This window comes from Polistes dominula, unplaced genomic scaffold (genome assembly GCF_049000335.1).
Source record: "Polistes dominula isolate Pdom_NZ unplaced genomic scaffold, Pdom_raw_medaka contig_28, whole genome shotgun sequence".
Taxonomy (NCBI): Eukaryota; Metazoa; Arthropoda; class Insecta; order Hymenoptera; family Vespidae; genus Polistes; species Polistes dominula.
In genome coordinates, this window is record NW_028300879.1 from 740,179 (window position 1) to 767,623 (window position 27,445).

At 30.4% G+C, this 27,445-nt stretch overlaps 1 protein-coding gene across 5 annotated transcripts in view; it reads right to left on the reverse strand.

The window, feature by feature from the left end:
* Positions 1 to 27,445, reverse strand: part of Nrx-1 (neurexin 1) — a 263,851-nt gene that overhangs the window by 101,822 nt on the left and 134,584 nt on the right. For all 5 annotated transcript variants that reach the window (XM_015324919.2, XM_015324920.2, XM_015324923.2 and 2 more), the window contains 4 exons: positions 25,281 to 25,424; positions 20,311 to 20,471; positions 8,610 to 8,636; positions 3,982 to 4,140 (listed from right to left, as the gene is read on the reverse strand). In XM_015324919.2, the coding sequence (XP_015180405.2) occupies positions 3,982 to 4,140; positions 8,610 to 8,636; positions 20,311 to 20,471; positions 25,281 to 25,424 (491 nt within the window). The remainder of the gene's footprint in view (positions 1 to 3,981; positions 4,141 to 8,609; positions 8,637 to 20,310; positions 20,472 to 25,280; positions 25,425 to 27,445) is intronic.

Below are 27,445 nucleotides of genomic sequence, written 5' to 3' on the forward strand. Positions count from 1 at the left end.
AAAAATTAACAAGTCATTATTTTCCATTAAGTAAAATAAGAAAGAAACAAATAAATTAACATAAACTATATTTTAAATAGTATGCAATTTTTCTTGAAAAACACACAGCAATTAAAAATTTTAAATGAAACAACATATCGATGAACGAATAATAATATTCCACAAAAGAAGAATCATCCCTCCCACCTTCCCAAAAAAAAGTGAGAAAAAATAGGAGGATCGAATTTCCCTAGAGAATTGCTTTTTGATACGAAGCGAAAATAACACAGCGAGTTGGCTTGAATAGAATGAAATGAAAACGGTAGATACCTACATACCTAGATACCTAGATAGGTGGGTAGATAGATATAGATAGGTATAGGTATATACTTACTACGTAGGTACGTTTTGAACGATTTAAAAACGAAACGGGCCTGCGTAGGTTTAGTTGAAGCACGCTTTCCCTGCTTCAGTTAGTGTTACCACCTACTCTCATGCTTCACTCCCTTATTCCCTAAACCTTCACCCACTCACTCTCGTAAACCCACCCTCCTGCCTGTAGCCTTCGCACTTTCCTATTTTCCGCGTCTCCAACGCCAATATCCAATATCTGTAAACAATGCTCGGCATCTATTCGATCGTTTTGTATTTTCCGAACAATTCGTAACTTGTTTTCTCTGTTTCTCTTTGATGTCGAGATTAAAAAATAAAAAAAAAAATAAAAATAACAAAATAACCAAAAAAAAAAAAAAGAAATAAAAAAATATTAGAAGATAAAATAAAAAAATTAAATAAAAAGAAAACGAAAGAAAACAAAAACGACGAAAATAAATGAAATATTGTCGATGAAAAATGGCGCCATTCGTGAGTTCTTTTCCCATTAAATCTTTCATTCTTTCTTTCTCTCTTTCTCTATTTTTCTTTTTATTTTATTTTCTCGTTCTAGCTTTGAACACACGAAGGACGTTCAAAATGAAAGGGGAAAAAAAAAAGTATTCAACCCCTCTTTGCAGCGTCACCCACACGCGATACTTTTAAATCACCCAGATGAAACGCCCTACAAATTACAAGTAGCACCCGGGTGCTGCTCGTGCCGTACAAACCTCGTCGTAACTCGTTCGTAAGACAAGTTTATTACTTCTCCTCATTCGAGATTTCTTTTATCATACTTTTATTCTTATTTTTCTTTTGTATCTTTGACTTTGTTTCTTAAGACGAAAGGTGTTTTCTAAGGATTTTTCTTATATTTCGATATCGAACAGTGAAAAGTGTATGCTGAACAAGATACGAAAAAGAAAAAAGGTAGAAAATAGAGAGGAAATAGTCAAAAAAAAGTGTCGAGTTTTACTCTCCTAACATTTTTCACGAAAGTTCGCTAGTAAGTCGAGCACATGAATATTTCATTTTATCAAAATGACCGCTGTCGAGTTTTCTTGGGGCTTCGATATTTCTAATCCCTTAAACTTAAGTTTATTTTTGTACGGAACCTTTCTTCCATCTTTCCATCCGCTGGTGTTGACTATATACTTGAAATTGATAAATTTATTGAAAAACTCATTTTTTTATCTTTTACGTTATATCTTGTTTTTGTTTTTATCTGAAAGAAACAATTAATAATTCGATCGTTTTTCTTATCATTATTCAACGATTTCGTCGAAGATATCTTAAAAAAAAGATTTTATAATTATATTTTTACTTTAAACCGTATAATAAATGTTCCTCAATTCATATTTATCATATTTATTATTAGTAAATTATCATATTATATTATATATAGTTACTAAATATTATTTGTAAATATTTGTGCATTAGTTTCATATAAAATCATTGTAAACTTGGATTCGAGCTTTTTTTGTGTTTTTTATTTTTTATTATTTTTTGTTGTCAACGGAAAGTAATTTTAAGGGATTTATTTTGTAAAGCTGTATGTAAATAAAAAGAAAAAGTCGGATAAAAGTGTGACAAGAGTTTAGTTCGATGAAAATACTCATGAAACATTGATGATAATAACAGAATATAAATCTTTCTTGTATTTTGTGTATTCCTCGTTCATCACTCTTTTCCTCTTTTTCTATTCATGAATTACGATGAAAGTATTTACAATGACAAAATGAAGGGAAAACGATAATTGTTTAACAAAGAACGTCTCCATCCATTGCAGTAGTTGCGGTGTGTGAACGTAAAGTCAATTCGTTTGATCGACAAATATTTAACTTTAGAATAATCGTGTTGAATTACAAATCGCCGTTAACGTTCGCCCGACAATTTGATCCGATATTTTGTATTTTTTTTATAATGAAAAGAAAATTTAATCTGTGCAACTTGCCACGCGGTATAACAAAATATCTATTCAGTTTCTAATTGAAATCCATTTCAATGAAAATGATAGTTCGCTGATTGAAGAATATGTCAGCTCTTTTTAAATTTTTGTTATTTATCGAGCCTTGACATTACACGATTAAATGTTCGCTGATAATAAATAAGAAAGAAAATTTATTTCAACATATTATTTTTAGGAGTACATATATGTACGAAAATAATTTTACCATATATTCAAGACATAGTTAAATATTCGAATTCATTTTTAAGTTTAGTTTTAATTTTTGCGAAACTACAAATTTTAGTAACTTTATCTCATACGGAGTTGAGATTTATACTTTGGGAAGCTCTGGATCACAGGTCATAGATTCTAATTAATTTATAATTGTAATATATACAATAATAAATGCATATGTATATAATTTATCAATATTATCGGTAATATAATATACAAATAATATACATATATTTGAATAATATAAAATTACTGAGTAATAATAATAATAATAATAATAATAATAAAATATATTAATTTTTTATTGTAAAAGAAAATGAATAAATAATTAAATATACGTAGAAATAAACGTATCTGTATAAAAATGAAACAAGTTCTTTTATAATGATATATAATATGCTATAATAAATATAAATAATATAAATTTGTAAAATGATGCAAAAAGTATACTGTAACGTAATAAAAATATTTTTCCTATGCGAAATTGACTTAACATATTATATACATTGATAAATTTGATTTGTGGGCAAACTGTCACATTGGAACACGATCGACATATTACATTCATCTTGTTCCCACTAATATTCGATTAATTATTTTACCGTATTGAATTACGTCAAAATCGACGTTGTAAATTTGATAGAAAAGCCCGACAGCAGTACGCGAGATTGTCCCGTTGCCGATAAAATCAGCCTCCCTGCGTTTGTTTGCGATCGTTTATTTGTCCTTCTATTAATAATCGAATATTATGAAAACTTTTGCACAATATTAATTATTCATTTTACCATCGAATTTAACACTTAATCTTATTTTATATTTCTATACTACTTTTATTGTATCAAATATTGTGAATCTTTCAATAAACGAAATATTAAAATTTAAAAAGAATCGATAAAGTATATACAGATAACCCTCCTGTAACACGGTAGACAGGTTCCTAGAAAATGGCGTGTTGTGTGAAACTGTGTTGTATGAGACCTAGAGCCATGAGCCAAAAACTTTTGTTTTTAGACCATGGAGATGAAAAGAAATACTTTCCGCAACACTGTATCTTTAAGACGGCAAATCTCGCCGGGGCTGTAAAAGTACAGTGTTGTACAAAGGTTTTTTGAAAGGAAATCGTATTATAGGATGTCGTGTTGTAGGAGGGCTACCTGTACACGTTTTTCAAAGAGGTTACCATAGTTAACTGGTTAATTAAACCAATATCATAATTATCGGCCAATATTTAAGAAAATAAATAATTTTTTAAATCGATATATTTTCGTGGAATGTTTATTATTGCGTTCGTAAACTTTGTCTAAATTCCTCACGAATACGTTATCGAATCGAAGGCACGATCTCTTGACGATAAAGTTTCAAAATATCAACTCCATTCTCATACTCGTCGTCGTCGTCGTCGTCGTCGTCGTCGTCGTCGTCGTTGTTGAATTCTAGAGGAAACTTACCTTTCTTAGACAGCCGACAAAGTTGTTGATCCCTTTGGCACCTTGCAAAGATCTCGCATCAGCACCACCACCAACTAGAAGTCTATCACTCGCTAAACGTGTGAACGATCCTGCAGTGTGTCCGTTTTGCGCGTAAATTCCATCGACGATGGCCGAAAGCTGAAACAAATCGTTTAATAATTAATCACAATCTAGTAATTAATAATACTGAATACATTTTGTACCTATTTAAACGAAAATAAACGATTCCTCTCCGATGATTCGTGTTTTTCTTTTTTTTTATTTCGAAAAAGATCATTAAATAAAATAAAATAAAATAAAATGAAATAAAATGAAATTAAAAGAAAGAAAAAGTGTCGAAACGATCGAAATAATGAATGCAACGCTCAAATACAAGAGTAGCTCTTTTAAACTTGCTCGTTTAAAAGTTCGATAAGCCGAGAAAGGTAGTATAAAAAAGTGTAAGAAAATAGAGCGAGTACTTTTTCTTCTAACTCGTCTATGGAAAAGAGAGGAAGAATCCTCTTGGTATCGGTGTTCCTCTTGCGAAGAAGCAAGAGGAAAGCTCGACATCATATTTCCTTAAGTCCGATTTCCATGGCATCGAAATCCTCCGAGCGTCGTTCTTAAGGAGAAAACTCTCTCTCTCTCTCTCTCTTTCTCTCTCAAGCGTTACTGCACTTTTCCAACGTTAAAGTTTTAACAACGGAAGCAAAGTTTCGCAGTTGGAATCTTGGACGAATGTAAAGTGTATTTTTACGCTTCGAGTAAAGGAGTTACTCCAAAGGACTCTATTCTACGATGATGATGATGATGATGATGATAATAATAACAGACATAATAAAGAAGAAAAAGAAGATCATCAAGAAAGAGGAATAGAAACATTTAATTACATTTATCATTGGAATAAAACTAATTGTAAACGGTGGAAGAGAAAGGAACGGTACGTTCTCATAACATTACCTACGTTAAGTCAAATTAATGACGTTTGTGGTAAAGTACTTTGTAGATATATCTGTGTATCTTCCTATCTGGTGTGTGCAAAACCTAGTCTCGAAGTTTTTAATTAAGCCAATTAATCTAAACTCGAAGGAGTTGGAAGCTTTCAGTCCTTTTTCGAGAAACGCTTGTCCCCCGAGACGAGGAGCGAAGATGAGAAGAACTCGTTACTATACTTGTTGGCTTATATCCCTCAGAGAATATAATATCGAATTTACCGAAAGCGGAAAATTTTCGGAAAGTCGAACACTTTCTAGTACATGCTTCGATAAGAAGAAAGAAGATAGTAGTTTTCGTCTTACACGAAGACAAGCGAGAAACTTCTCACAACCAGCAAAACCTTCTCCTTTAACTGTTACTCTATCTCTCTTCCTCTTTCTTTTTCTCTTCTCTATTTTTTTTCTCTCATTCTTTCCGTCTGCCTATACCAGTGGGTGTACGAGTAGTACTTAGGTACTGGTAAAGTTCGCTAACATTTTCTAGTACCGAAGAAGGGCTAAAGACCATTCCATTACGACTTTTCTCCTGTTTGCCGTCGATCGTCGTTATCTCTTTCGACGCTTCCACTCTCTTCTTTTCGCCAAAGCTTTCTCGAAGCAACCCTAATCGAGCAACTTTCCTCAAAGATGGATACATCTTTGGCTATACCTATATATATATATATATACACGTTCGAGTAGCAAACCTATGTACGAGTACTCGAGTTTTGGCTACTCCACAATTGGGATGACTCGAGTTGCCGCAGCCCAAAACTTTCTCGACGCAAACATATTCGCATTACTGTTACTTTGGAACTTGATTTGCTACTCAGGACTTAATTCATTATCCACGAGTATCAATTCTTCATTCAGAATTCGACAATTCATTCGAAACGTCATTTTTCCATCTGCTATTGTATTCATCAAGTTATAAATTATTATTTAGAAATGTAATCAAACGCGTATGAATTCTTATATTACGAATTTCAAATCGCAAATAATTAATTACAGATCTAACACTCAATTTGGAAGATAATTATTCCACATCTGATTTTATATTTTAATTATTAAAGTTTGATTTTGAGGTATAATCAAGTGTCAGAATTTTTATGTAAGTAATTTTGAGTTGAAAATTGGATTCTGAAAAATAAATACTCAAATATGTTTATGAATTAATAAACTTGAGGGTAAAAAAATGTCTGATCCGACTTAAGTCTTAAATTTCGTGATAGCATTTTTAAAGGTTTAATATTGCAATGAAAGAATTTGTATGTAAGTAATTCCGAATAAAAAAAACTATGTTCTTAAATCATAGTTCTAAATCTCAATTCTACAAAAATTGTTGACCTGACTAAAATCTTAAATTTCATGGTAGCATTTATTCATTAGCATTTTTTTCTATTTCGTTTCTTTCCTCATTAATTTCTTCTTTCTCTGATTTCTCCAGTTCGTTTTTAGCTTTCATAATTTCCGAGACCTTATCTCGTAGATTTTAAAGGATGAAACGAATAGATATACCGAGGTGAGTTGTTCTCCCACGTTGAGATAAATTCAAGATAGTCTTGAATCTTCCGTTGAAACTTTCCAACTGAGAAATTCAGAATCGTTTACGTTAACATCGACTAGACAAAGAACATAACCGAGATACCTATATATTATACTATATTATATATATAATATCATACTTAGCTACTTACTTTGGTTTCTTCGTTAATTCAACCTTTTATCATTTTGATTGTTATCAAACGAGAAGGAAACTATGTACCGGAGTGTCTATAGCTACTTTTATCTTAACTACCGAAAGGTAGTCGTGTTTGCACCCTCGTCGAGAACAGCTACAGTTCGTTTTCACTTCATAACTCTCGAAGATCCATCTTTCTAGACGGTTTCATTGTGAGGATGAAGGATAGATAAATAGAGTAAGAGAAAGAGAAAGAGAAAGAGAAGGGTGGTAGTAAAAGTAAGATTGGTGATGGGGGTGAAGGGTGAGACTTGGATGAGAAGAAAGTCGCAATGTAACCAGCGAAACTTACAATGGTAAAATTAAAGGTCTACTTCGTCATTGAGAGGAAAACTCTTTCTCTCTCTTTCTTTCTTTCTCTCTCTCTCACTTTCTAAGAGTTTAGCCAACGAACTGAGAGGTAAATGACCGTGTTTGTGCTTCTAGAAGATTTCCTCGGCTCGATAAGCAGTTCGCATTAACTCGTACCTTCCTATTCTCTCTTCCTCCTTCTAAACTACTTCCGAGATCAATTAAAGAAAGTTCGTAAAAAATTGTTTTCTACTATAAAAAATCATTTTCAACGATAAAAGTCACTTTTTCTGGAATATGAAAAGAGGTAAATCTTAGAATTAGACAATCTATTTTTGTATCCTTGTAATTACTTCTATGTGTAATGTTCTTTTTATTATTATTTTATTATTATTGATGTTGTTTGCCTTCATTACTTTATCTTTGGATTTATTCTATTTATTTTTTTTACTTTATTTTATCGCGTTTCGATTACAATAACCTTTATATATTTTTTTATTTTCCGTATTAAAAATATTTTTATCATATTTTATGCTTATTATTTTTATTATAATTATTATAATTATTGTTGTGTATTTGTTGTTATTGTTTGGTTACTTTATCTTATCTTCTATTGTTCTGATTAAATTATAGTTATATATATATAAAAAGAGGGTAGTATACTGTGGCAATAAATATGATTTCTTTTTCTTTTTCTTTTTCTTTTTCTCTTTCTTTTACTTGTTTTCTCTCTTGCCTCTCTAAAGAACACTCCTCTTCTTTTCTTTTCTTCTCTTTTCTTCCCTTTCGAGAGCATCGTTATTTCCATCCTGTCCTTCCATCCTTGAAATTTGGAGAACTCTCGAGAAAAGCACAAGCGTGAAAGAGAGAGAGAAAAAGAGAGAGAGAGAGAAGAAAAAGGCAAGAAAAATAAAAAGAGTAGAAAAGAGAGACGATAGGAATAAGAAAAAAAAGGAGACAAGGGTAAAGAGTAAAAAACCTTCGAAAAATCTATGAACTTGATAATACGAATCGCCCGATATTCTTTTCATTACGCTATATATATATATATTATATTATAAATTGTGGATATCTGATTTGCATTATTTGAACTTTTGACCGTATTTACAATGTTACTTTTATTAATAAAATTTAGAGTTTGAAAAAAATAAAAAGGCTCATTGAAATGTAATAATTATAAAACTTAATTAAATAAGTTTCACACACATTTAATTATTAGAGAATTTATATTGCATAAAATGAATAGAAAAAAAAATAAAAAAATAAATACGAACCTAATAATCCCTTTACGATGTATTTCAAGTAATTTTAACTTTTTGACGTGAAAAAAAAAAACATCCCACCATGCATAATAAAAATTATTATTACTGATATTAACAAAACCCTTGAAATTCATAAATATAATAATATTTTTGTTGATGTTGTTATTTTTAAATAAATTGTTTATAAATCTTATATGACAGTAGGAAAGTTATTTTTGGAAGAGTTTTCAACCCTTATTATATGTATATACTAAAGGTCTTGTATAGATGTAGATAACACGAATATAGATATCGGAGAGGCATCGAGAAAAGCGATTTTTAAAAAAGAAGGAACCTCTTTGGAATACGTCTACTTACCCTGCAGAAGCTGGTGATGGAGGAGATCTAAAACAGAAAGCGAAAAAGGATCAATCGAGTATTCGTGGAAAGAATTTTCTTTCTATCTTTGATATTTTATTTTTATTGGAAGAAAAGTCTTAACACGCACACATCAAAGGGACTGTCTGTCTGTCTGTCTGTCTGTCTGATAACAAAACTCGTAATACAAACTCAAAGAATTTTTATTCGCCAAATTTGCATTTTTTTCCTTTACCATTATTATTTTTGTATTTCATGGTTTTTCTTCCTGCAAATATCTAAAATTATTACGTCATTATTAGATTTCAATTTACGGTTAGTAAAGGTTAGGAAAAAAAGGAGAAGCAATTAAGAGGGACTTTATTTACCTACTACTCACGCACCCAAGGTCGTTTTTATTCTCTTTAATATTCAACTAATTAATCACGAAGTGAACCCAGCTTGGTAAGAATTCATTGAGCATAAAAACTCATTAGTTCCTTTTGAAATTTGAGTACAATCGTTTACGTCACTTTACTGAGGCAAATACAATGATAGCAATCTTGAAATGAAATGAGGGTTACTTGTTAAATTGATGATTTCATTATCGCATGTTATGTTTTAATGATAATAATTAATGTGGTTATTGAAACATCAAAAGTATACATTTATGTATAGCGTCGGGTATATCTGTTTATATATGTCCAAGTAATTATCTGATTTCGAATTAATAAAAAGATATTAATATGAGAGATTGTATGTGTCAAATTTAATTAAAAAAATATTAAGAAAAAAAAACGTAGTTTAACCTTGAACATTTTTTGGATGTGCACAAAATAGCTGAGATATACTTAGCTCTTTTTAGATATTTTTTATTGAAATGTTAAATTCTGATTGATGTATAAACAAGTAAACAACGTTGATACAATAGTATAATTGATCTAAAATGAAATGTTCGTTTAAAGTGTAAATTTGTAGGTCTAAAAAATTCTGTTTTACAAGCTTTCGATAGACTTTTGATATGAGAATAGAGAGAAGGGAGTTAGAGAGCATCTACTCGGACAAGGGTGATGTCAATAGCACAGGAGGTTAGTTCGGTGTCCTCGTTGTTTGCCTACGATCTACTATCTACCTAATAGGAGTCTGAGCTTAGTACGGAAGCCGATGGACTTGCATAAGCATGAGCTTATTAACGACATCGAGTCAATGAACTTTGGTCCTCGAATAATTCTGTCAATACGTTGGCTACCGAAACGAACGACGTTGAAATTATTACTTGGCCATGTATGGGTCTATTAATACGTTTAATGCCTTAGGTGAATCGCGAACTGAACTAAATTATCAATCTATCTGTCCAATTCTAAGTTCAAACAAATGCCTTAGAAAATCAATGAGGGTTAATTACCTATTTATGTATCCATTATTACGTTCAAACAAATGCCACAGAAAACAATAAGAGTTAGTTTCGTAAGTAGTCAAATAGTAAAGAAGTAAAATAAGCTATTTTTGTCTTATATACATATATTATTTACATATGTAATGTATTATGTAATGTATATAATTATTATATGTCATATTTTGTTTTAAATCGAATTGCATTTTTTCAATGTTATCCTTAAAATACTAAACGAATTTATAAATGCTACTTAGATGGTAATCCTTTACAATCTAAAGAAAAATCTTTGATAAGAAATTTCGTAAAAACAAATAAGTCGGGTAATTTGTAAAATTTGTACATGCACACATACAAACCCAACTTATTCATGCTAGAACCTTCCACACTACATCTTCAATTATTTTATCTCGCATACTTACTCATGCACACACAACATACCACGATGTGAAGCTTACAATATTTAATTAAAATTTATTGATATTTAAAATAATCTCAGTTCACTGACATGAATTAACGAAAAAAGTAAAAAAAAAGAAAAAAAAGCAAAAGTAAATTCTCAAGAGCATATCTCTTCTAAAGTTTTCTTGCTTCAATGTTGAGAAACACAAAGAAATGTGTTTATGTTTGGTGTAGAAGAAGTAAGAAGAGTCCTCGCATGTCACTGACTTGCTGTAAAATGTATGCGCGTGCTCTTCCTCTTTGCCTTACATCCTTCTTTTTTCCTTTTTTTTCTTCTTTTTCTTTTTCTACTTCTTACCACTCCTCTCCCTTATCCCCTTCTACCCTTTCTTATTTACGCTATGAAAAGCTCACCGACCGGAAGCAACGGCTCAGAGTCGCATACGAGAAAAGTATACATTACGTACATTGTACGATACTCTCTTGGAAGGATATATGTTTCTAAGAGTCTTTTTTGTATACACGGAATGTACCGTGATTGATGTTAAAAAAAATTTCTAAAAATGACAGACCTTTCTATCCTCAAAATAAATAATAATTTTAAAATGTAGATATCTTGCATTCTTGTATTACAAAATTTTATAAATTATAATTAAATAAAAATTAATATTTATATTATAAAAAAAGCTTATTAAAAAATATACATTATAGAACACAAAATAAAAATAATAAATTTATCTCACTTATGAATCGAATAACAATAAATTTTCATATAATTCTAATTAAAGCAACGTGCAATGTATTAACCACACATTATACGAGTAATTCACAATATAAATAAATATAACAATATATTTTATATTTTACAAATCGATAAACTTCTTTCTTTTTTTATAAATAAAAATTCCCAAGAAAATTAGAATCATTCTGAATGTTTACCTAACGATTAGCTTCTTAGAATTCAAACTTTAGTCTAACAATAAGACTGTTAATAGGATACCCGGTATATAGATAAGATCTAGACTTAGAATTGTGACTATAAATTAAAATTTCGGTTGGTTGTCGACGTTCAGTTAGGGGTCGCTTAGACTTTTCTATGCATCGATAGAAACTTGTCGACTTTACACCAACAGACAGTATTCCTGTTCCCGTTCCCGTTCCCGTTTCCATTCCCCTTTCAACTAACCCTCCCTTCCTCCTTCTTAAACTCACGACATCGTTCGCCTCGTAGAAACTCGCGAATACCAGGAATTCACTATCGAACTGTGTCATCTCGTGTGTCCGTTTCTCGTAAAACTTTCTCGTCAAGATCGACCTTTGAAAAATTCCTTTAACCTTCTACTTCCATTCTACTACCTTCAGCCCACTGCATCTCCCAACCCTACGTAATCCCATCAAGATCCTTCCTACTTTAAAACTCATCTTTGTCCAATCATCATTTCTCATGACCTAAGTATTATTTATTATTTGATTATTATTAAATTGCAAGGAAACATGATTTATTACTTTTAAGAATGTTCTACAATTATCATAAATTATGGATTGATTTGACGTAATTGAGTTAAAAAATTAAAACGTAACGTTGATTATTACTTAAAGGAAAGTTGAGAGTTGCAGTTATGAAAATTTGATCAAACTGGAAATTATTATTTATTATTATCGCATTTCTAAGAAGATCGCGTTTGGAGTTATATCCGATGGAAAATTCGGCTTTCAAACGGAAATCCTGGCCAACGTGAGTAGAGTAAACGTTCAAAGGAGAACCGAATTTGCATGTTTCGCGGAAGTGCCGACTGCTTACATCAGACCCTCGTACTCGACTCAACCCAACCACCCCAGCCACCTACTCGAGACGCATTGCTGTAATTTAATGCGGCGCACTTGGTGGTAACCTTCGTTGACGAACGCTGCTGAGTTAACGTCAAAGTTCTCTTATGCAGAATCATGAGATTCTCTCTTTCTCTATGCTCCTTCTTTCTTTCTCTTTCTCTTTCTCTTTCTTGATTTGTTAGCATTATTTTTTATTTTATTCAATTATTTTGAATAAAAAACAAAACTTTGAATTGTCATTTTCTTCTAAATTTATTTTATACAAAATATTCTAATATTTTTTTTTTTATACAGGATGAGCCAATTAAAATTACTAGTGTTAAATATTTATTTGTGATTTGGAAAAATGTATTAATAAATTAGATTTAATGAATTTATATTTTTAAGGACCCATTAAATGTGAGCATAATTAAATTTGATATTTTTAGAGATATCAATATTACCCTAAATCTAAAGATCAATGCATTTTTTTTTAAATATTAAATTGTTGCTAATTAAAAAAAAACTAATCAAAAACTAATTTAAATTAAATTGTTATAATATATTTGTAAACAAATTAAGTATTAAAATTAAAATATTTAACGAGTTATTTTAAATGATAATTTTTGTCGATTCTCTCAGCATATAAAAAAAATGTATTAAAAGATAATTTATAGCCATATTTTTATCAATCTCATTTCAATCTCATTAGGAAGTTTAATTGAAGTCTTTAAAGAAATCTTTTCAACGAAATTTGACAAAATTGATGACCCATTAATATTCAACGGTTTTAATCGATTTCTCTTTCGATGACAAAGCATGAAACTTTATAATATTCGTGTTTTTAGTCATGTTCTACGGATTGAATTCATCGATGAAATAGTTTCAGATCGTGCGGGGAGCTTTTACCAATTATAGGTAAAATTACTACGAGCGTAATCAAGCGGTTGTTCGGGTCATTTTAATGAAAAGTCATTCATAATGATCGTGTTATTAGGTAGTAAATTATAAATGCCTATAAATTGTCGAATTATTAATAAATTCATTAATAAATATATATATATATAAGAAGAAGAAAAAAATATATTCGTTTAACATATTTGTTATTAAAATCTATTTATGTTTCCCATTTAACACTATTTCTACCATGATTTAGTATATACTTTTTTTGACTAAAAGGATTAACTTTTAGATCCAGGATGAACTTGAGTAAAATGACATCGCTGAATTAATTTAACAACTGTTGTACGAAAAGTCAAAAAATTAATTCTGAAGAAACCACAACAATTGTGATTAAACATTTTTAGTGAATATGATTAATAAATAATAATATTCATTTATTTTTATTAAAACACGTTGTTGATTTGTGACTTTTGATAGAGTTATGCGAATCCTGACTTGTTTATTTCATCTTTTCACTAAAACAGTTAAGGGATTTGATCAAATCACTTACTTTCTTCAGGGAAATCATCCCACAGAGTTGTTATTTTACCATCTTCTGTGAATTGATCAGCTACCTTAGAGATTTGATCAAATCTCTAGTTTCATCATTTCCATGTGACACGTATATGTAGATGTAACGAAAAGACGAATAGATAGAATATAGAGATATATAATATAAAGATTAGATACATTGTGTTATATTCCGTTGAAAATTAAGACGTAAAAAATAATGCAAAATTCAATAATTGTTAGTTACTAATTGAAGATAATATTGACACTCTTGCAAATGTTATTCTATTTTACTTTATCACATTATATCTTGAAATAAATATATTTATATAGTTATGTATATAATTCTGTATCTCTTTTCTTGACTTTTCAAGAAAAGCTACTACTAAAAAAGTAAATAATAATAAAAAAAAACCTTACATATAAATAGTTTCTTACATGAGCCATTTTTTGTTCCTCTCTTCTTTTCGTATTATTTAGAATTTAAAGATATATACTTACGTATACGCGAATGCAACAGCGTAGAATAATGGTAAAGAAAAAAAAAAAGAGAGAGAAAAGAAAAGAAAAGAAACGAAAGGAACAAGTTCTCTCAGCGTGTACTCTTATGCACGCAATTTTGATTAAAGCACGAGATCGAGTAACGCAAAGTCGACTACGTAACATTTCTTTTTTCTATGCACTTACCTTCAGGTATATATTATAAACTTGTATAAGTGTACATGTGCAAAAAAAGAGAAAGAGAAAGAGAGAGAGAGAGAGAGATACACCAACATCGTATTCATCCTCCTGAGAATGTATTGCCGCGGGTGATACGAAAAATATATCGAAGAAAAATTGAGAGTAAGACTCCGAAGTGGAGAAAAATCTTCAGTCAAGAGAAACTCCTTAGAGTCTTTTCTCGAATCAAAGTTCTTCTATCTATAAGAAAAGAATTCGAGAAGATTTTTCTCTTTTCGAAAGTGGTGGAGGAAAAGAGAGAGAGAGAGAAAGAGAGAGTTTGTCCATATGCCTCGAGGACTTTTACTATCTCTCTCTTTCTCTCGGATAAATGCCTGTGTTTGTAGCAGTTAGACGATCGGAAATGATAAGAACGATCGAATTTATAAACTTTGACTTTATACGATTGATCCTTTGTGAAAATCTTTACATGATGCTTTTTTTCTTTTTCTTTTTCTTTTTCTTTTTCTTCTTTATATTTTTCTGTGTCTTCATCTTATTTTTATTCTTACTACATACTTGAATTTCATTTGATAAGAATAACAGATTAAGAAATATTTTCTATCTTTTAAAATGAGAAAGAAAATATAACAATTATTCATTTATTTTCTCTAATAAGAATTTTGAATTAATTTACAAACACCCAATTGCACATTCAGAATTTTATTTTCATTATTTTAACTCATATATCACCTCTGAAAAAAAAAACAAAACAAAAATAATTATTTGACATTACGGAGTATTTTTGAATCAGTTATTCTCATTTATTACTCTATTTAACCAACAAATTTATAAGAAATAAATTAAAATAACAAAAAAGTATATTAATTTATTTTTGAATGTAATATAAGTATTAAAAAAACAAATATCAATTTACGAGCAACAACATTGAATAACAATCATATTCAAAGGGTTAAATTATTCATTAATTTGATATATTTAAACATCTGTAAAAAAAAAAAAAAAAAAAATGAAAAAGATAGATTATATTGACAAAAGATATTTTTCTTGAAACTGATGGCATATCTCTCTTTTATTTTCCAACATTATTTGTAATAATCGTTCACATTCGCGATATTATTCCGCTCCAATCTGATCTGATCTCATAGTCCTGTCACATTCAGTCATCAATCATAAAACACGTCTCGAAAGTAGAACAACGATCATCCATTCCTCTCTTGCAATACCCTAGGGACGAAATATCGAAAGATCGTCATTGACGTTTAAAGTTCCAAGTAAACTCGTAATACCTATCCGCTAAAATGTCAAAGTGGATCAAACGAGAGAAGGTGAAATACTTGGATCAAAGATACAAGTTGATTTAGAATAGAATGAATCGAGACCACATACTCGAGTTCAGTTAGGGCCATTACCTTTCCTTAAGATTTCCAAGATTCGACTGGTCGAAAGCTTGACGAGGAAATAACTTAGCTGCTACCTAAACTCGAGTTAGATTTCTCTCCTCAACCTCAATCGTGTTTTCGAGTACCTCGTGGTTACACTCCTTTCGAATATCGTCCTGCAATGGAGGACCACGTTTAAAGCCGAAAATCCTCTTCCGAGGAAAGTGTTCACCGTTGAAAAAGGAAACTCGAAAAGGGAAGTTTCGAGAGATCAAATTCTCGAAAATTCTTGCAAGGTAATCGAATAAAAAAAAATCAAATTTCCTGGCATAAATATCACATTGAAATGTAACTTATCGGATTTGAGATATTTAATACTGAATTTCCAAAGACGAATCGATAATTAACAGAAAGTTGATTATTTCCACCATTTTTTGCACGATATATACGCTTATTTATAATCATTACTGTTGTCATAAAAATAAGACGAGATTATCGCGTGAGACAGGCAACCCTTTTTCTACAACGAATAAAACTTTTTAATCAATATGTACACATATGTATACAAAAATATGTGTACATAAATATATATATATATATATATATATAGATAGATATACAATATTTATTATTAAAGGATATTTTTTGATATCAGGATTATAATCGCTTGTCAAAATGTCGCAACTTTGATCAAATATTGACCGATCGATTTTATTATAATCCTCAAAATTTATTATACAATCTTTTTTATTATAAATCTATATTTATAATAAAAGTATGGATTGTGAAGTAGGAATTATTTTTTTTTATAATATATTTTTGTTAACATATGATTAATTAATTATGCAAATAATTATGCTATTTATTAATTATGCATTTATAATACGATTTGTAAATTTCAAATATTCTATTATTAATTCTAATTTTTGACAACAATGAATTGTATGCTACGCTACCTAACGTAAGAAAAGTAAGTTAACTATAACGAAAAGCATAGTAAAATAGGAGAGATCGAAGACGCATACGAGATGGTTGTAAACTAGTTACCATGAGGAAGGAAGAAGTGAGCTTGTCTACGCCCACGTCTACGTACGAACCGATCAAACAGATTGAAACTATCAAACTTTCGACAGAGGGCTCAAACTTTGCTACACCATACCTTCCGGCCATACTGTTCTGTCCGAAACACTGTTAGCGGTATAATGAAAGTATTTTCTTCTCTTTTATATCATTTTGTTTCTCTTCACCAAATTTCCTATCAATTATTGTATTTGTATACACGAAAGTTTTGCACATTATTGCTTAAGTTTAAATATTAGAATATCGTAACGTTATATTTTCAACAAATTATTGTAAACAAAATATTATTTGTAGATATATTTAATGAATTTTATTGATGAATACACATGTGGTTAAATTCATCCATGTATATATTCTTATATTTTTATCTAGGCGAAAAAAACTTTTTTCAAATTTAGCGATTCCCTCTTGAAACCGTACGTCATGCAAATAAAAAATTTAATAGACGAAGTAGAAACTCTAAAGTGCACGAAAATGCAGGCCATACTTTATTGATAACGTACGAATCTGAGGTTCGATAAATTTTTATTTTCCAACTGTATGCTCTTTTATTTATTTCTATGTAGAAAAGAATATTACAAAAAGTATTATAGACATATATAAATTTTAATAAACCTTATTTATTAACATATTTATTATCGATTAAATTAAATGTTTGAAGTGAAAACTTTTTTAGAATGGAAGTGATTTGAAAAAAAAAAAAACAAAAAAAAATAAAACACTATAAAAATAAAATAAAAAGAGATCGATATTTCCTGTACGAAAAATCACACACGAAAATAGAAATAATTTTCATTTAAGGGTATTAGGTATAATGATGAAATTAACCCTTGATAGTCCAGTGCTGTGTCTTTCCTTTTAGATATTGTCTGGCGAGTCACGTAAAAGGAAGTAGGACAAAAATAGGGGAAAAAGTAATAAAAGTAGTAGTCGTGGTAAGAAAGAATCTTCAAGTTCTTTTTCTATAATATCTCTTCCGTTAACTTTCGATATATTCTTTCTGGTGATACACTCGAGAAAGAAGAAGAATGAAGACACAGAGAGGTCGCGTCAATAATTCGTTGAGCTACCAGACAATAGAAAAAGAACGAATTTCTTAAGCTCTTGTAAGATATTTTTGAGAGAGTCGAGGTAAGAAGTGGATTATTTTACAAGAAAGAATACAAAATTTTCTATCAATCTTCGATACTTTTATTACATCTAAATAAATTAATATTAATACATATGCGTGTGCGTGTATGTATGGATTCTACAATTATTATAATAATTAATTCTAAGAATAATGAATATTATAGACTTGTAGGTGTGTATGAGTGTCTGTAAAAAGTGACATGCGTCAAAATAAATACATTACAAGTGAAAAGTTTGGAATTTATATATAAATTCAAAGAATACTGGAATCTCTAAAAATATCATAGCAACGATAGATCGTTGAACAATTATTAATAATAAATAAATATCCGATTGGGGCAGAACTATAGTAAGTGATCCAAAACTTCTAGCCAATATTGTATGCGTTATAATCTAAAGGACGATTTAAGGGTTTGCGTCAATGTATGAGAAGGCATACATTTTATAGGGGAATTAGGTCGATGCTAGCATATAGACCAGTTAGCGTTTGAGGCAACGGTGCATCGGATAATTTCCCTAAGCACACGCTCGTCGAACGAGTTGATCTCGATGTGACATAATCTTCGAAATCGGTTCGTTGTATGTACATACATAAGTACATACGGAAGCATGCACGTTGGCATGTATATATGCATGTATTCATGTACTTATGTATCTATGTATGCATTTACTATCTATGTACTTAGGTAGATAAACGAAATTTAAGCGTCTCCAAAGTGCTAGGAAGATACCATTCAGACCGAAAATCAATTAACGAATTTCAGTCCTAATTATTCGCCATGCGTACCGATCGATAAGTAAACAAATAGAAACTAGTTATATATAATGTTATTGATTATTATAATATATTTATCATAACTCGTGCTAATCTATGATCTATTATGCTATTTAGATTACTTAATATCCCTAGTAGCACAAAATATAATATTGAATACATGAGTATATATATGTGTATTCAATATTTTTCAATATTTTGTGCTACTAGGGATATTTTGTCTTGCAAGAAAATTTTCATTATTATTAAGAAAACACGCTTCCACAAAAATATTTTAAAAAATAAACTTCTTTTGATATAGAGATGTAAACAGTATGGTTTATTCGCTCCCATGGTCTTTATTCAGCGGACTGTCACTACCGCAGGACCTGCTGTCCTCAAATAAATTCTGGGGTTATTATGAATGAAATAAATAAAGATTATCTCTTTACCCCTTTTTAATAGGAAAATAACACTCTTAGTATTTTTATGGCTCATTTGCAACAAAGGATCATCATTACTTGGATATATTCGGGAGTTTATAGTCTTAACAATTAGAAAATTAGATAATAATAATATAATAGAAAATTAGATAATTATAATAAAAACTGTACGAATTGGAAATAGAGGGAAAAATGAATTATAAGTTCTCACATGAAATATCAATACTGCATGAATAGGAATGATGTGAAATGCAATGTTTTAAAGTGTAAAAAAAAACCGACCGAGTTTTTAGGAGGAAAATAATTAAATGAATATCTAAATAAAATTATTGAATTTTCCAGTTATATAATTAGCAACTTTTCTCTTATTTCTACTAAAATGAAAATCATAGGGTAGTGTTCGGCAAGTGGCGAATAAATCGATAGGATGGTAGAGGGTTGATGATCAATGAGGCACACTGGCTCTCTCGCTTTAGAGGCTCGCGATAGCAATGCGTAAATAATTACGTTACCCTACCCCGATAGCACGTAATACGCAATGAATACCAGTGTACACCTACCGCACTAACGATATTACTGTCACGTTCGTTCGACGATCTATTTAGTTTAGGACAACGATGCCAGCATTAAAATTTATCTCTATTTCCCTTCTATCAATCGAACTCCCCGTTTCCTCTTTATGCAAATTATGTCTTTATACACATGCATACACGTGTTTCATAAGCGTAAAATATCATACATTGTATATATTTAATATTTATCAGAACAAAAATTAATTTATAAGTTTCTACATTGTTATAAAAGGTCCTAATTTTGAATTCAACACTCTTGTTTACGATTTAATATTAAATCTATTGACAGTTCTTGCATACCTATTCCTACAGCGTTAGATCAAAATGACCGGTGATTAAAAAAGTTTTTATGATTTAACGTAGATGAATCCCCGAAAGGGTAAACCTATCTAAAAACTTACAATCTCCCCTGTTACGATAAATTCCGTTTTTCGTCCGTTAATTTATCCTCAAGATAAGCTAAAGACTCGGATTACGTGTCCGGTATCTAACATGGCTACGCATACGTTTATTACATATACAAACATCCATACCTATTAACGTATATTCATGTTTTGTATAAAACAAATTAAATATAAAAATAACAAATAATAAGAACAAAATATATACAAAATTTAACTAACCTCTTGAACTCTCCTATGAACGACAATTTTATGCCACTGGTTGTCGTCGAACCTGATTCTGGATGGTTTGATATGTAGATCGAGTCTCCCTTTGGCCAAAGTCATCCCAACGGCGACACCACCGTCCCTTAGAGACACGGTTAGGTAATCGTCTCCCACACCTGAAACAGTAACACCATATATATACATATGTAACTGTGTATGTTACGTGTATCAAGTAGAAATTGCACGGATTCTCTCATTTTCTCTTGTTGGGATGGAAAATGGAAAGTAGAGAGGTGAAGGAATACAGATAGAGGGACTAGGGAAAAGGGTGGAGAGAGAGAGAGAGAGTAAGGGGGAATAGGAAATAGAGAGTCGAGTTGGTTGCTTTTAAAGCACACATGTCGTGATCGTACGTTGATTATTCCACGAATCTGTGGTTAGAGGGTATAAAAGATGCAAACGGTACTTTGGACTTAATTGCCAGTATGCTAGCGCAAGAAGAACACATTTGCATAGTAAGCCTAAGTTTATTCACGCGTGTATCGTCGACGTTTACCTAGGAATCGTTCCAACTTTTAACAACAAGAAGAAAAAATAAATAAAATTCGTGAAAAAACTAATTTGATTCAGGGTTCTCTATGGGTAAAGATTTTTGCGATCAGGGCTGATATAAAGTAAAAAATACTCGTGTAAATATGTAAGAGAAAGTACACACCACACAAATCTGTTTGAAATTTGAAAAAAAGTTAATTGTAAACAATTATTTACGATAAATGTCAGAGTGATTGTTTAACTCGTGCAATACATTTCAAAAATTATGTGTCAACATTTACCTCAGTGATGATAATTTACGGTTAATTATTTTATTTCTATTAATTTCGAAGTTGTTGTAATTAAATATAAATATAAATATAAATATAAATAAAAATGAAATAAAAAGACAAATAAATAAAAAAATAATCGCTTTATCTATAAACACGCGTTCGATATAAAATCTTTCCCCTTTCGATGCATCCACCTATGTGCATATACATATACATAAATAATCTACAATGATCATATATATATTTAATGCATTTACTTTTATTACCGTGTACCTTCATATCAACGTCATAAAAATTTGCATGTATACCCATAAACATGTAAAGTTTACAATCACAAACACACATATTTACAAGTATGTAGAACACATACATAAACGCAATACCCATACTCGTGTAAAAGTATTAAATCTAGTGTCACCTCACCTCGAACTCTGATTTTTCTGGAAAATACAAATAATCCAGAGATGGGGTACAACCTACAATCTTTTATATTGCAGCTCAGGGACACTGAATTTGTTTCGGTCCGTCCTATTCGACATAGTAGTCGCATTGCAGTTGGTGATCCCTAAGCCCTCGTCTTTTCGGCAGTCACGTCTATTTTACGTTGAAGAAAAAAAAAAGATAGTAGAGGAATAAAGAAGAGGGAGAGATAAGGAGGACAAAGGGGAGGGGGAATAAAGAAAGAAGAATAAGGTTAGCCATGTACTTTGGTGTTCGAAACCGGCCGATTCTCTTGGTTGGAGTTCTGGGCCAAGTAAGCAGGTTGGAGGTAAAAGGTTAGCGAAGAGAGTTTAGAACGAAGAGGACCAAGGGGGTTGGAGTGGGTTAAAGGGGCGGAAGAGGAAGTGGGGTAGGTGGATGGTTGGAGGGAAGGGTTGCACCTTCGCCGCAGCTGCAGCTGCATCGCACGACTCGAAAGCAATATATATCGTCAGACGGGCCGACGATACGATGCGCGTTCCGCAATGCTGTATCGCATACGGTACGAGCTTCGCTTTACTTCGCTGCGTTGCATCCGCAGTATTCTCTCTCTCTCTTTCTCTCATAGCCGCAACGCTAATTTGTTCTCAAGATAAGCTAAAGACTCGGATTACGTGAGCGGTGGTGGCTAGTCGGTATGGTTTTGTCCAATAGTAATTGCAATACCCCTTCTCCTATATTCCATCCCATTCGTTCTTCAACTTTGCTATCCCCTTGTCCGTACGCAGTATTCATGTATGCGAATATTTATGTCTGTGTTTGTATAAACAGAGTACATGTTCCGATCGAGGCGTAACTTACTTTCTTTTGAAACCCTTTTTCCATATCTCTCTCTTTTTTTCTATCTTTCCTTTACTTATGCGTTGAATTTTGTTTTTTTTCATACCTAAATTTTTTTTTCTAACAACCGCATTTTCTCCTTCTCTCTCTCTCTCTTTCTCTTTCTCTTCAATCATCCTCTTTATTTATCCTCTTCACGCGTAAACAAATATCCTTATTTCTTTATAGAAGTTTAACCAAGCAACTTTCCGCGTTTTGACCCACAAAACTTCCTATTTGGGTAGATGTATGCATACACGTGCATCAAAACAAAGGACCGATTCATTTTTGTGTGCGCATTTGTTATATAAAGTGTTTTATGTATATTCGGTAGTAGAGAATTTATATCGATTTTTGTTTATTCTCCTTTTCTTATATTTACATACAAATATTTGTTATTTACTTTATATATATATGTGTATTCTCGATTTTCATTTGCAAAGATACGCGAAAACGAACAGTGGTATCGTAGTCTTTTTTTTTTTTTGCATTTTATTTCCTCTATTTTTTTGTTGGATATTGCATATACCCAGTGTATAAGCATTATAATGATATTAACTTTGAAAATTTTGTTTTATTTAAATTGTAAACGGATTTAAAATACGTATCTCATTTTTTTTGTATATAATATAAATTAAAAAAATTTAGATTTTAATTCGCAGAATTATAATTTATAGACGAGAGCGCGCATGTCAACGATAATTCATATGACACAATAACTCCGAGGTAGAAAACTCGTTGAAATAGCTTTTTGACTTTTCAAAAGTGATATTCGTACATATACATTCATGCGCACGAACACAAATCGAATTGTATCCAATTACAATATTCACACAAACATTTATTCATACTAGCTTCAAACTCTAGCATAATCTGACGTATTATTTATTTTTATGGTTTGAAAAAAATATCCTACAATTTTAATTTCAATAATTTTAGGATACGTACGAACACACATATAATTATGCATAATTGAAATATACACGTACACATTATCATATTAATTACTAAATTCCTGATTAATACAACGAATTCTATTTTTTTCTTTGCTTCGAGATTGATAATAAAACACTATTCATTTAATCTTTATAATTTTAGTATATATGCAAACACAAATTCAATTGTATATGTATTACAGAAACAGTTACTGACACACATATTCATCCTCCCTACTAAAACCTACGTAATTTAATTATTTTTTTCAACTCTAAACTTCAATAAAAAATAAATAGATACATAACATAATTTATACGATTTAAGGTTAATTATAAAACGCACTCTGTATACCTCATATCTCCATCATTTCATGATACATTAAATATGAATTTGACGTTAATCCGTTAACGTTAACTTTAAAAACCGTGATGGAAGAAAGCAATTTGTTTTTCTTTTTTCATTTCTTCTTGAATACAAAGAATATGGGACGGTTATTGCAGTCATTTGCACCTATATTCACGTATGTTAGATAATTACAGTCGGCATCAACGTTAACGAGTTAAAATCAATTTTACTATACAAATAAGAAAGAGAATCAAGCTTTATATTATAATCGATATTACCATGCAAACAAGAATACACTCATGTCAGTCATACACACATACGTATTTATTTGACTCTTAACTTCTATACGAAACGATGTATAATTTAATATTTTCTATTTTCCACAATTTATTATAGAAGAACAGTTTACAGTTTCGATTTTGACAACGTCAGGATATTTGAACGTGATCGATAAAAACACGTATTCTTAATCTTGTTTTTTTTTCTTTATCTTTTTCATTTTGTTTTTCTTACAAGGAAATGTTACAAGTTGACTCGTTTTCAAAGTATCCGATCAAGAAAAGTAATACAGAGCGAAGATAATACACGACGAAAAAGATGCACATTTTCGACGTATCCCAAAGGACTCGGCCTCTTTTGGAAAGCATAGGGACGCTTGTTTGTTTTTTTTTCTGGATGTGCTAGTTATACGAAATAGGTATCTAGGTATACTTTTTTATCGAGCATAAAATAAGGATAGAAGAACTCTGTCGTTCTCGCACATGCACGGGAAGGAACGAGCGCGTTTATGCGTCCTGATTTATTTTTCTTTTTATACGACATCGAAGAACAAAATGAGCTCACCACGATCCTCTAAGGTTTTCTTAGTTTCAATCGAAAGACCTTCGACGTCCATCATTGTGATTGCATTTTAAAGATAAAAGCTGTTGTATTTAGGCGCACACACTTTCTACAATATTTTCTTTTTTATCTTGATATGTTTCTCTTTCTCTTTCTCTTGTTTCTTTTTTCTTTTTTATATTTAATTTTTTCTTATTTTACATTTTACGAACGGGCAATTCTCTCGTGAGTATGCGAAAAAGAAAATTAGAATTACTATTCCCTACTTTCGTGGTCCAGATTTTAAATATGCAATGAGGGGTATTACGTTTAATATGGACGAGGTGGACGCTTAAAAACAGTGAAACTTAATTAACGCGCACTACGCTCTTAAAAAAAAAAAAAAAATTAAAAAAAAGAGGAAAAAAAAGGAAACAAAATGTGTGAACGCATATATGTATGGTCAATTTAATGAATAATATTTTTAACGTTTACCGTAATTTTTTACGAAAATATACCAAATTCACGATAACTATAACAATAAAATCCAACAAATATATACAGAATGTCCTCTAACAGGTGGTAAAAATGAATAGGAGATAATTGTACAAGAAAAATGTAGTGTAGTTACAAATGTTAAATCAAATTTGTCCATATAAGACATCATTTTGAAAAAAATAAGTTTGAAAATGTATCGAGTATATTTTTAACACCAGTTATAGAACATTCTCTTTTTATATTTATATTTATATAAATAATTACCGGAATAAAATAAAAGTCCATTAGGTTGTCTCGTTTTGAATTGAAGTCCAACGAATTCCTGCGTACTGAAAATGGGGTCTCCTTTGCTCAGATCTATCGTTAAATATTCCGTTCCACGGAACGAAGCCTCCGAAGGTGCTTTATCTGTAACCAAAAAAGTAACATTTTATTAATTTATTATATTATATTTTTTTGTATAATTATTAATTTATTAATATATATATATATATATATATTTCCTATAGTTATTATACTATAAATACAGTATATATATATATATAAGTGTAAAAATATAATATAAATATTTTATTAACTTTTCTTGTAACTCTTTTTGTAAGTTAAGTTCTTCAAAGTTTTTATTTAAATTAATTGCTGTTTTATATACTCACAGTATATTGAATTATATATATCTATAATTATTACATTGATTTTATTCATAATTTAATACAGTTATTTGAATTAATAATATAATCGAGTAAGTAAATTATTGGATATTATTTAGAAACGAGTAAATAAAACTAAATACAATATTTCATCGTAATTACCAATATGTTTACTCTTTTCCATTCTGACTACGACTAGTCGTCAAATTATAAAGAACAGTCCGAAAAGACCAATATGTTACTATATACTAAGAACGTAAGAACGTAAACACAGCGGTCACCTCTCCGCACTATAACATCTCCGATATACATTTATTTCCATATTTTACCGACAATATCGTAGTATGCCGACGGAAGTCTTTTCGACAACACGTATGTAAGTATAAACTTTGAACGCTAATAAATCTTTGATCGTATTTAACCTAGGTTGGAATAGAAGCTTTCTATCGATCGATTAAAAGCTTTTACCCTCTTGCCCCTCACCTTTACCCTTTTCCACCCACTCTCTACGTCTATACAACACATACGTGAAAAGTTGATTCGAGACGTCGCGACGACCTGAAAGAAAGCCTTTCTCAGACGGATCCCTTTTCTTTCTCAATACACGTTCGTAATTTTTAATTGAGTCTCGAGACGTCTGATCTCATCGTTCATGGAAAGACCCTTGAACTTTTTTTTGCCTTAGGTTAAAAATAAAAAAAGAGAGAGAGATGGATTGTGCGAACTAGCAAGAGATAGAAAAAATAAGAAAGAGATGGAAAGCTCTCTCTTCTCATTATTTTTCCACCTAGGCATTGTTAGCGTGAGAACAAACAAAAGTGCACCTTGGTGGATGGTGCAAAAAGGCCATAAGATGTTGCTTAATGGCTTTGGCGAATAGCCAAATCGTTGCCACGAGCTTGAATGCACCGAGTTTACCGATTGAAATGTCCATTACTACCGCGAATCATTCACCGATTCGCTAAAGAAGCTAAAGAAAAAAGTATTTCTATGGATCTGTGTATATCTGTGTGTGTATCTCTATGGATAGATTTATTTTAGTTGACATTTATGTACTATTTATTATCTTTATTTTGTATGCCTTTCATATTGTCCGATATTCTTTTTCTTTAAAACTTCTTTCAATGAACGAATTTTCAATTAGAATTTTCCACGAGGAAATGGATTTTATTTTACGATAAATATTGTAATTAAAATTATTATCTAGTTTAGAACGAAATTATGGTTTTTCTTTTCTTAGTTTTCGTTATTAAAAGATAATGCTTATTTTGTTGTTTTATTTTTTAAATTAAGAAGATAAAATAATATATTTATTATTTGCTTACGAAAAAATCTAGATTTATATTTCGGTTAAAAAATAAATTACAATTTTATGTATAAAAATTTATTTTTGTCAAAGGATTTGATTAAGTATAATATATCAAACGGAATAAGAGTTTGTGTGTGTGATTCTATTTTAATGAAAATAAATTTAAAAAGTTTCGATTGACATCAATTGTGATGAAATTAATAAAAATCAAAAGAACAAATAGAATATTTATGTTTTTGTTTTTTGTTTTTTTTTGTCAACAGATTTTTATTTGCGTTTTTTAAGAAAATAGAAATAAATGTGTTGAGAATAAAGAGAAAGACTACAATAGGCAATCGTAGTATGTTGAAAAGAAAGAAAAAAAACAAGAAAAAGAGAAAGAGAGAGGTATTTTCACAGATGATGCAAAAGCTTTCAACTAAACAGCGTTTCTTCCCTTTTGACTGTTATACGGTAATTGCATGCGCAGCCAC